Source organism: Mastigoproctus giganteus, chromosome 1 (assembly GCF_048544385.1).
Source record: "Mastigoproctus giganteus isolate SK-2022 chromosome 1, ASM4854438v1, whole genome shotgun sequence".
NCBI lineage: Eukaryota > Metazoa > Arthropoda > Arachnida > Uropygi > Thelyphonidae > Mastigoproctus > Mastigoproctus giganteus.
Window position 1 is genome coordinate 214,812,824 of NC_143575.1, and position 12,850 is coordinate 214,825,673.

The 12,850-nt window shown below is 34.3% G+C and overlaps 1 protein-coding gene across 1 annotated transcript in view; it reads left to right on the top strand.

Moving 5' to 3' along the window:
* Positions 1 to 11,523, top strand: part of LOC150091513 (uncharacterized) — a 31,511-nt gene extending 19,988 nt beyond the window's left edge. The window contains exons 4-5 of the mRNA XM_090384297.1: positions 11,035 to 11,087; positions 11,353 to 11,523. Of these exons, the coding sequence (XP_090240423.1) occupies positions 11,035 to 11,087; positions 11,353 to 11,433 (134 nt within the window). The 3' untranslated portion in view covers positions 11,434 to 11,523. The remainder of the gene's footprint in view (positions 1 to 11,034; positions 11,088 to 11,352) is intronic.
* The last annotated feature ends 1,327 nt before the right edge of the window (positions 11,524 to 12,850 follow it).

Genomic DNA, 12,850 nt, shown 5'->3' on the forward strand with positions numbered 1-12,850 from the left:
GTAGAAGGGAATCACCAAGAAAGAGAAGAATGATGATATCCAGCTCAGAACCCTGTGTGTGCCAAGCTCATACTAGCCAGATGTGAGATCATAATTCTGTACAGACCTTTATTTGGTGAGAGCAACCATTTTTGGGGGGGATGATGCTCATCTGCCCACAATATTATCAGGAAAGAAGAGTATCATTTCACTTTGAATGGGTGCATCACAAATTCAGCTGATATTGAGAATTTTTGCATTAAAGAATCATTGGTGAGTAGTGATCATGATGTATTAATGTGAGAAAATATCTAAACTGTAGTCAAGACTAAAAGGGCAGAATTTTACTTGTTTGATAAATCTACCAAGTATAAATGTTAAATGTTCAAAGGAATAATTTTAGACACTGCTCATTAATATCTTAAAGGGTTATTGTTCCGGGTCTAGACTAAACTAATGACCACTTAACTGATGAACTTAATAACAAGAAAGTTGTATGAGATGAATACAAATTATCAAGAGACACTAAACCTTATGACAAATATTAATTAATATTAATTAAGATGGATGAGAACACCTTAGAAAGAGGGTCAATAACAATAGTTTTTGCATACATAAAAGCTAGAAGAAAGAGCCTGAACTGTAGTAGACTACTAGAAGAATAACTTTAATAACGTGGCTGATGAGTCTAAACTGACAGCTGATGAGATAAATAATTCTTTTTGAATGAAAATTTATATGTGAGCATCCTTCACAGTACTATTGGCCCAGATAACAGATATTAGGTACAAGAAAACTATGTTATCACAGAAAATGAAGTGTAAAAGAAATTATCGTGCTTTAAATGTGAAAGAGGCATGAGGAGATGATGAAATTTATTCAGTGATATTAATGGAAGCACAGAGAGAGAGAGAGAGAGATTGATTGCTAATTCTTATCTGTTATATTTAACCAGTATGTTAATGCATAAGTGCCTTTTCAATTTGTGAATTGTTCCAAGGGAAAATGGGCAATTACAAAGGCAAGTTTAATTTCTCTAGTAGGAAAAATTAATGCATTCATGATTAAAGCTGTATTACAGGAGCATCTGGATATGAATAAAATTATATAAAAACACAGCATATAATTATGTTTGGTAAAGGAAAAACGTGTCTAACTAATCTGATAGGTTATAATGAAGTTATTGCAAAATAAATGGATGCAAAGAATGATTTGGACAGAATATATTTGGACTTTAGTAAGGCATTGACAAACTCTCACATGAATGCCTTTTGTATAACAAAAGAAAAAAAACCTTCAATCCATTGGAAAACTTTGTCTGGATTGAAGTGTTTAAATGGTGAAAGACAAAGTGATTATAAATACAGTCGATTCCGGTTAACTGGGACAGATCACTTTGGCCCAATTAAGCAGCTGCCCCAATTAAGCGAAATTTTAATGAGCTGAAAAGCACATTCTAATGGAGGCAAAAAGGTATGAATAAAATAAAGGGAATGTGGTATTTAAAGAAAGCACACTGTATTTAAGTTATATTGGCGCACACATTTATTTAAAAATAACTAAAGCTAAAAGCAAACGAAATGTATGTATGTACATATAATGTACATATGTAAAATGAAGATATAGTACAGAATAATGTCCGTGTCAAGCAAAGGTTACACATTACTTAAGGGTTCTTACTTTGAAAAAAAATTATGAAGTGTACCCTGACATGTTCTCTTTATGGACTGCAATTGAACAAAGTCGGCGCAGGTATCTAATGCTGATAAAGGACTGCCTTCATTGCCTTCCTGCATGAAATAACATCTCAATTCAGCGATACATTTCCTGGCATCCTGGTTAGTCACTCGCTTTAGGTATATCATCGTCATCATTTTCTTGGTCTTTTGGTGTCTCTGAGTGTTTTTCCGCAATTTGTTCAATAATCGTTTCCTCATAATCTTCATTTTCATCGTGGCATTGAAGGTTATCATCAATCGTTAAAAATTCTTCACAATTTTTGACCTGTTGCAGTTCCAAAGCCATTTCATTTTCTGTACAGCTTATCACGTCTGAATCACAATTAGTCGTGAAACCACATTTAGCAAAACAATTCCGAATTGTTTTGCTGCTTATTCCTCGCCAGCTATCGGCGATAAATTGTACAGCTTTTAACATTGAAACTTTTGCACTAATCTCTATTGATTTCGAAGATGTCAGCAGATTTTCCTCAATTGCTTCAAGGATGTGATTAACCACCTTTCCGTGATAATAGGTCTTCAAATTTTTTATAATTCCCACGTCCATAGGCTGTATCAGGGATGTGGTGTTAGGGGTTAAAAATTCCAGTTCAATATTTTTAAAACCAGCTACATTAGAGTGTGCAGTGCAGTTGTCCAATATCAACAGAATTTTTCTGGACTTCCATTGCAGTTCCGTGTCCCAGTTCATTAGCCATTGTGTAAAAATATATGTGGTCATCCATGCCTTCTTATTGGCATAATACGAAACTGGCAAACTGCCTATTGTAAGCCCCTTGAAACAACGAGGTTTGGCACTTTTACCAATAACCAAAAGTTTGAGTTTATCATTTCCTGACATGTTTGAGCAGCACAACACTGTTACACGATCCATTTCTTTCTTTGAACCGGACAGTGTTATGTGTTGATAGCTGAGGGAACCATCCGGCGTAGCACGATAATACAGACCTGTTTCATCAGCATTGTAAATGTCATCCCACTAAATTTTTTAAGCAACTCTGGCAGTTTTTCAGATTTCCATTGCTCAGCACTGTCCTTCTCGCCATGTGCTTTTTTGTATCTAATGTCATGTCTACACTTCCATCAAGACAACCAACCATCCATCGCTTTGAAATTTACGTGACCTAGCTTTTTGGCCAACTCTTCTGACTTGGTTTTTAGAATAGGGCCGCTTACACGCACTCCTCATTTAGATACAGTGGAAAACCATTGATTCAAAGCAACTTCAACGTCTGGATCTTTGCCTTCCCTCTTTCACTTATGAGATGTTTTCTTTAAATCCAAGCGCAATGTCCACTCCTCTGCTGTAGCAGTCGTGAAATTGTAGATTTTGGCACCTTTATTATCTCCACTACCTGACGATGACTGATGTTAGGGGGCGCCTCCGTAGCCAGGTGGGAAGGAGCAGCAGCACGTAGCACACGCTTCTTGATTAGACCGGGGTTCGAGCCCGTCACCACCAAATACGGAGGATGCGGAAAGGTCGGAGAATGACCACCGCATATCCCGGAGCAATATGGCCTTAGTTGCTAATGCTCCTAAAAACCAAATAACTAATAAATAACTGATGTTAGGAGGTTGACTTTATCTTGTCAAGAATAGCGATTTTTTCTGAAAGCGACAAATCTTTACGTGGCATCTTGACAGGGGTCTTCAATGTATTGAAAAAAAGGGGAGGGGGAAACCAAAATCAGTGCACTGTTTGGTACAGTTTTTAATCTATTCTAACCCACAAGATGTATACATATGTACCTAGTGTGATCGCAAACAACTGCAAGCAAAATTTCTTCAGAATCCGATTACCATGACACAGAACAAACGTAAAACAACCACTGTACAGCACGACTTCGCAATAACTGATTCGGCTGCTGCCCGCATGATCTCTTTGTTACGGAACCATCTAAATTAGTTTATTGTTCAATCAAGACCTTCATTGCCCCAATTAAGCAGCGAGTTGGCCCAAATAAGCGGAACAAATTCAAGCTAAATATTTGTTTTGTTTCTGTTCTTCATAATTTGCCCCAAATAAGCAGCTTCCCCGATTAACCAGTGCCCCAATTAACCAAAATGCACTGTTGTTGTTGCTCTGAGTGAACTGAGGTCACAAGTGGAGTTCCACAGGATTCAGTGTTGGGTCCCTCATTTCTGACTTTGATGAAGGTACAACAGGTAATCTGAAGTTTTGTTGATATTGGTAAATAGTAGTAACCAAGATATGCTACTTCAACAAGAAGCTGCCTTAGCCAAGTGGTTAGGCATGAGGGTACATAAGTAGACGTTCTTTGAGAAACTGGGGTTCAAGCCAGTGGCTGCTAAATACAGTGCTGTTTCTGGTATTCCTTTGACCATATGGCACTTTGGAGTATAAACAGAAAATTTATTTTGGCTCCAGCCATAGCCAAGTGGTCATGTAGAAGGGTGCATATAAGTACACGTGCTTTGAATGACTACGATTCAAACCCATGACTGCTAAATATGGTGCTGTTTCTTGTATTCTCTCTATCTTGTGAACTCCTATGATCATGTGGTTGTCCTAGAGTATAAACAGAAAATTTATTTATTTATTTTATGTACATTAATTATTTAATTGGTCTGATAAATGGCAATTAATATATAATATCACAAAATGTTTTGTGCATTTGATTAATGGTAATCCCATGTTATCTTATTATTTGGGAAGTAATAAGATACACTTGGAAAGTAAAAAACTTAAAGTAATTGACAGTAAAAAAATGACTAAGGAATAACTCCAGAATTTGAAACTAAGTTCTCTGAAAAGTGCTGACAGACTGATAATCTAGCATTGGTGGTGTTCAGTAATTTTAAGGTGCTTATAAGCTGCTTCCCAATCATGATACATTCAGCAAGAGTAAGCATAAGAAATACAGTACTAAAAACTGAGTTTTTTGTGGTATGAAGAGAGGCAAACAAAGATGGTCCTTCAGAAGGAGGATTGTGAGACAAAGTTTCAGAATGACTAATTTAGAAGACATACTCTCTTGATATTATTTTATCTAATACCTAGAATAAAAAGAGCCCATTCAAGCATCTCATGAAGAAGCGGGCAGAATTTGTTATTTTGTCTGTGGGTGTGACATATGTGATGGGAAAGCAAATATGAGATTGAGCATGTGCTACAAACCAAATGAGTATGAATATTTATGCAGACAAATGGAATGGGCAAAGCAGCTATGAATGTATTGTCACGGGGAACTTTAATTTTCAAGAGATATACTAGGATATGAGATTTGATATTTCTAATTGATATTTCTGGATCAATCAGATGACTATGTTTTATATCAACACATTAGAGGTACTACATGGGGAAGCATTATTCTTGACCTCATTCATATGATATTAACTAACTTTTGAGTCAGTAATATCATACGCAGCATATTTTGCCTGATATTCTTATTGGCTTACCTATGACATCTTTCTGTTAAATCTTAAAACTATGTTCTTGAAATAACCTTTAAAAGAAAAGATCATAAGATGTACTTAATCTAATCAAGCAGACAGAAACATCCTTTAATTGCACAGGCCACCAATGGGCTACTTTCCTGTCAGGGAAAGTAGCCTAGCAGTTATTGTTAACCCAGTCAAGTTAAATTGACGTCCATTCCCCATCAGCAATTTTGTCATGCCTACACAAAATGTTTCGTGTTACATCTTTCAGTTTCCTTTGTTCATTTCAAGATTTGTATATTATGGTCTAGTCCACAACTATCATAATAAGAGTGGGGAGGAAAAAGTCACTGAATATACATCAATTTAACTTTACTGGGTTAACAATAACTGCTAGGCTACTTTCCCTGACAGGAAAGTAGCCCAACAGTTACTGCTAATCTTATCTTTCCCAGTTCTAAAATTTTGGTAATTTCATAGTTCATATCATTATAGTTATATACAAGAATTAATGAAAACTAGTAGCAACACTGCTGTTAGTGTAGAATGGTTGTAAACCAATGAATCATGCATAATGCTGCTTGGTGGCCATGTACTGGATTTTCATTTTTATCCCTTTAAGGCACGTGTGGACAAGCCAGGGAAGTCTATATCTCAAAATCACCCTAAAACATGTTTCTGAAATTTCAATAATGTTCCCAATGAATGCTTTTTAAGGTTAATTAATGTCAAAATACAAAGTACAGGTTGCACACGATCATAATGTGAAGTACAGTACTATTGGCAATTTAGGGTTGCCAGGTCCTACATTTTTCCTGTAAGCTTTACGTTTTTTTGGTTGATTTTACTGTTTACATTTTTAATTTGCCCGTAAGTAGGTTTCTTCCTTTTTCTTTTTTTTTTTTTTTTTTCTTTTTATGATGAAAATCATGTTTTAAATATCCTGGTAAATATAGTTAAAAGTTGGTGGCTAACACAACCATCATCAGATGACAGATGATGCTGCAACTATTCAAAAACTGTTGGTAACAATGTTTTTTCAACAGTTGCCTACCATAAGGAAGGCGAAAGAAGGAAGAAGTCGCAGAACATATTGTTCTTTCACTTTCATTGTCCATTGTGTGGGAGAAGGATGCAATGTAGTTTATCACATGTTGAAACGTGAAGTTGTTAATAACTTATAGTAAGGAATATTGAACTTTATAGAAATTTAATGTACATTGTGCGCTATTATTGGTATTTTTAAATATAAAAACACTTGTGCACATTATTTCTTCTTAATAGTTCTTTCCTTCTCAAATTGAGAGCAAGATCCTAGGAGAGACGTGGGCTTTGGATTATTTGTTGATGAGGTAAGATTAACAAATTATTATATACTGTTAATTTAATTCTCTCCACATTTGAAGCTGACATTGTTAAGCTGACAAACAATATTTGATATTTGTGCAACTTTTACTATTAATTTTTTTTTATTTTTATTATTATTTTCAGATTGCCATTGAATAATTTTTGATAGAATGAGTAAAGAATCACAGTCCACTAGTCCTCCCAACACTCCTCCCAAGAAAAAGAAGAAATTGCAGTATAAGCAAGTCTACTTAAAGAAGTGGGAAGAAACTTTTGCATGGGTGGCTCCAGCTTCTTCAGAGGATCATACCTACTGCAATTTTTCTATCAGTCATGGTGGTCAATTTGATGTTAAGCAGAATGCACAATACAAAGGGCATCAGCAAAAAGAAAAGGGAAATGTGGGTGTAAACAAGTTATAAAACTATTTTGTTAGTTTTAAAAAACCAAAATATGACAGTGTGACAGCATGTGAACTAGGGTTAATACACCACAATGTGAAACATAATCATAGTTATAATAGTTTAGACTGTGGTAACAAACTGGTATCATCATTATTCCACGATTCTGATATTGCAACAAAATTGTGTTGTGGAAGAACAAAATCAGAACTGTTAGTTAAAAATGTTCTAGCTCCTAAAAGTGTAGAAGACTTTGTGGACATTCTTAATGATCCAACTAAATGCAGTCAGTTCTTTTGTGTTGCTATAGATGCTTCAAACAAGGGCAGCAGCAGGCTTTTTCCCATATGCATTAGACATTTTGATCCATCCTACTAAAAGTATAGAAAATAAATTGTTAGGTGTTGTTGAAAGGGCTGATGAAACAGCTATTTCTATATCTGAAATGTTGTTAGAAAAGCTTGAGGCATTTAAGCTTAACCCAAAATATATTTCTGCGCACAGTGCTGATGATGCAAATGTAAATTTTGGAAAATATCACTCTGTTTTTTGGTTGTTAAGGGCAAGTAATGCCAACATTGTTAAAGCTAATTGTGCTAACCATATATTGCATAATGCCATGAAATATGCTTGTGACAGTTTTGAAGTAGATACAGAAAACATTGTACTGAAAACTTACAATTTTTTTTCTGTATCAGCTAAAATAAGGAAAAACTTAGAATCATTTTTTTGACTTTGTGGAGCTGGACTGGTCTGAATTGGTATGCCATGTACCAACGAGATGGTTGTCCTTAACACCAACTGTCAAAAGATTACTTCAAAACTCGCTTGCTATTAAGAGCTATTTCCAAAGTATTGATGATTGCCCCAAATTTTTATCCAAATTATTTCAAAGTGAGGATACAGATTCAGAAATAAAATTGCAAGTGGTTTTTAACTTTTTTGTCAATGTTGGAGAATTGCTAGATGTTACTACTAAAATTCTTGAAAAAAGTGACTTGAGTATTATGGATTCATACAAATCAATGACAATGATCAGAAATAAATAGACCAAAGAATCCAGAATTGATACTTCGGAAATTCCACAAAGCAAATTTTGAAAAAGTTCAAAATTGCAATGCCCAATGCAAACAGAAAAAGATTGTTGATGAATATTGTGATTTTCATTCAAATCTATTGAAATATCTAGAAAAAACTATAACTTCAGTGAGAAAAATAAGTGTTCTAAGTTAAACTTTTCTCTGGACACAAGAAATTAAGTATCGAGATTTTGAAACAGCAATTGATATTTTTCAATTCCAAGAATGTGTAAATCTGGATGAGTTGTATGAAGAGTTTTGTGACAATAGGTTTAAGTTGCTGGAAAGTGTTAAGTGTACAGGAAGTGATGTGCACAAGTGGCTTGATTTTTTTTCCAAAGTTCCTAAAGAAAATGTAGCCAATATAAGTAGAATAGCAGGATATTTATTAAGTATTCCTGGCTCAAATGCTGTAGTAGAAAGGGTGTTTTTGTTAATGAAATTGAAGTGGACAGATGTCAGAAACAGAAGTCACCGAGAATTAATCAAGGCAGAGTTTCAGATTGCAATGAATTTCTCTTTTACATGTAAAGAGTTCCTTCAGTATGTAAAACAAGATAAACAATTGTTAAAAAGGGCAAAATTTCAAAATAAGTACAATTAAAATATCAGACAATTTGAATTTTCTTGTATTTTTTAAAACTAATTTTATCGAACAAAAATCTTCCTTTTTTTTTTTAGGAAAAAAAGCCTAGTTGGCATAGTCGTCTGCAGGAAGCATGCAGTGATGATGATGCGTTGCTATCCCAAACCAAAACCATTGCTATCCCAATGGTTTGGGATAGCCTGGTCTGAATAATGTCCTGGTCCTGGCAAAAAAACATTTTGCCAGGACCAGGGCATTATGCAGAGTAATCAACATGCAAGGTAAACATCATCCTGGATGAGCATGTTCAACTCCTTAAGTCACTGCTGGAAGTGGCGATGCAATGGACAGTGTGCCACTTGGTTGTGTAGGTTGGGATCAGCCAATTCACAGTTTGTCACATCATTAAAGACATCGCAGGTACACCATTGCTAAGCATCATCTTGAATGGAATCACAATGAAGTAAATGCAATACTGCAGCATATCATGGTCCATGATGAAACCTGGGCACAGATTTACAAGTCCAAACCGATATAGCAGTCAAATGGATGGTGCCATCCAGGTTTTCCACATCAAAAGTTTCTTTTTTTTTTTTATGGTGGTGAACCATATAGTCACAGCTATGCTGATCATCACTTTCAATATTGATAGTATCATCCTACACCATGCAGTGTCCCAGAAGGATAAACTTTCAGTGAGGGGCATTTCTGGAATTCATCATCTATGTCCAGTGGTACAGCTAAAACATCCACTTTCACTAATGCTGCACCACTTGTGATGCATAACAATGCATGCTGTTACTAGGCAAGACCAGTTCAAGAGCATTTGGCATGGTGACAATGGGGAACTATAGAACATCCAAATCTTTCTGAGGCAAGTGGTTTCAGTCTGGAGGAAATGTATGTGCAGCAGGGCAGTCTCTTGCAGCTATTAACAGGAATTGATATGTTGATGGCACCTGTTGCCTCCCATAGATTTGGGACGAGGTTGATTCACATGGCAGACAAATATAATGAACATAATGAATTTCATTTAAACAAAATTTGTCTTACTATATCATATATATTGCCCTACTTTTCATTTCTCGCTCATATAGTATTAGCAGAGGCATATGATGCAAGAAAGCAAGCTTATATATAGCATCAGCCAAAAAAAAACCTTTCCCATTTCACCCATCCATTCACTCCAAAAGTTGTCTAGTTCAGCCTTGAATTTATTTAAGCTGTCAACTTCCACAACGACAGGTGGAAGCTTGTTCCAGCAATCAACCACCCACTAGCTAAAGGCAAATTTCCATATATCTATTCTATAACTGTGCAGAATCTGAGCAAGAGAAAGAATCCCATCAGCACTGAGCTTGCTCAAACCATTCAAGGCCTTATACACCTCAATCAGATCACCTTGCAAGTGCCTAGTCTTCAGATGCTGCAATTTGCAGAACTTAAGCCTATCTTGGTAACAGCAACCCTTTGTTCCACTTGCTAATATCATTGCCCTTCGGTGTAATATATATATAATAGCTCAATATCTTTCCTTAAAATGAGGCCTCCAGACCTGTATGCAGTATTCAAGGTGTAGCCTGACCACTGCCTTATACAAGGTGATAATCACCCCTTATCCCTGCTAACAAAATTCCTATATATCATTCACAAGACCCCATGAGCTACTCTTGCAGCCTATTTGCACAGCTCAGAAAACTTCATATCTGTCTGCACAATTATCCCCAGGTCTTTTTTTTTCATTCTCCACTATCCTGAGTGTAGTACTGCATAGTTGGTATGTTACTCTGGGGTTATTGCTTCCCATATGCAGTACTTTGCATTTGTCAATGTTAAACTTCAGTTTCCACCTCTCAGCCAATCTACATCTATATACAGGGATAAAAAAGTTAATGCGTATTAATGTAATTAGCCACACTGCCATTTGTTTCTCTGAAAACATAATATGTGGGGTATCTGTTAATCTAACTTGTCAATATCCAATGCTACCAATGAGAATCGTGCATTTGCTGTTCGACTGATACTATGCGCAATCTACAGAGTCTATTGTGATAGGAATCAATCAAATTCTCGAAATGCAAAATAACAAAATTTAGCCTACTGGGTCAAAGTTTTAATAGATGAAACTGAATTTGAATTAAATCATCACTGCTTTGCCAAAATTGCTTTAAATATTTTATTACACAAGGGAAATAATTTTTGCAATATAAATATTGTCAGAATCACATTAAACAAAATTACATCCTTACAACCATTATTTTGAAATTAATTGTAATGTGGCACCATACACTGATATAAAATTGAACTTCTTAATTTAAATACTCTTATTGTTAAATAAAACTTTAAAAAATTCCTTATGTTTTCACAAAACTGCAACATATCATTTAAAGTTTGGGACAGATTATAAAATTCTGTAAAATATGATGTCACTCTGATTTGAATTTAATGTTTATTATTAAGTTACTTATATCTTGGCTTTCCATTCCCTTTTTATATAGGGTCACTTGGACTTAACGGAATTCCAGGCCAAAAAGGTCAAAAGGGAACTCCAGTAAGTCATAAATTTGTTTCTAATTAACCTGTACAATTTTTATAATAACTTGAACATAGCCATTTCTAGATTTACTTCATGAGCCTTATGTTTATCAATAGATATCAGAACATTTGTAAACTGTTCAAACAGATATCAAAATTCCCTTAGCAACTTTGATATCTATTTTAATATGTATGATTTTTTTAATAACAGTAATGAGTTTGTTCCTTTTTCTAAATAATTTGAATTTACACTTATTTTCTGAATTTTTTTTTTTATATAGGTAATGTCCATTGAAGATGTAAACAGGATGGTATTAATGATAGGAAGCGAAATCTGTCCTAAGTACTGCCCAAAGCATTAAATTTTATCTAGTGTTTTGTTTAGCTTCCAGCAGAATTCATTATGCATGATTTAAGTAATTCACACTTATTTTGTACATTGCAACTAAGATACAAACTGGCAAAAATTTTCAAAATCAAATTACTATTTTATAATTCATAAAAAAAAAAATAAATATCATTAACCTTGGTATTTTCTTTAAAGACCATGATATATATTATCTAACAAAATTGCAAAATACTATACAATGCTTTGGAACATACATGAACACCTAATTACAAATAAATATAGTGGGAGCTCACTGTATGATGACTATCCCAAAAAAAAATACATGGAGCTCTGACCTGTACTTAAGGGTGAAGTTATCTGGTTGAAGTTCTTTTCAACACTCATTCTGATAATGTAATTACCTTTCTAATTAATAATGCATCTACAATTTAAATAGCATGAAAATTGGTCCAATATATCAATGTATTATATCTATTGCAAAGATATGAAGGGGCTATGGTCCTGGGGTAAAACACAAGGTCACTGTTACAAAGATTTGGAGATTAAATGTATGTGCATACTGCCACAAAAAACACTCAGCTCACTGTTATTAACTGAGTGCTGTTCAGTTTAGCTGCTGTAACAATGAAGTTGTAAACACCCCTGGCCAGAAACTGAGTATGAAAAATAAGCTATTTTCAGAAATAGATAATTGTACTATTCAACCAGAATAATTTAGATAATAGAATCGTGCTAAGGTTTATATTAATATACATGCATTGTAAAAATTTTAAATTTCAAGACAATGAAAGTCTCACACACTCACATCTGCACATGATGTATTTGATTTGTTTCATTTATTTTCATAGCAATTCCTTATGTAAAGGCCCTAAAATTCAAGTAAGAATGTTTAATAGTTACATTGAAATTTTATAACAAAATTTGATTGTTTTAATGAAAGTATAGAGAGTAATTTCTTGAACATAGATGGAATGAAAGCATATTATATAAGTACATATAAATTTCTCTGAATGCATAGCATAATCTTTGCACAATAGCAGAGCTGTCTGTTAGTACAGTAATACTTTTAATATTTGTCTTAAATCCAGAGTTGTCTCACTGAGAGAGGTTTATAAAATTGCCAAGTTAGTAGAGGAGAATAAAACTTACTTTTTCACATATGAACGTGTTATATATTCCAAAGGTATTCTCGAAACACCTCTTGAATTTAACACCATTTTAAATCCCTTGTGAACATTTACAAAGCAATTAACATTCACAAAGGATTACAAAATGGTGTTGATCACTTTTTAATACCTCATGATCTTATAAGAGATTACAAAGTTATACAACAGATAACATTCACAAAAAAATATATAAATAAATAAACTTTTTGGATTGTTAGGCAGGCATACTTTCATTATACAGAGCATTATAACTCAATACATTCG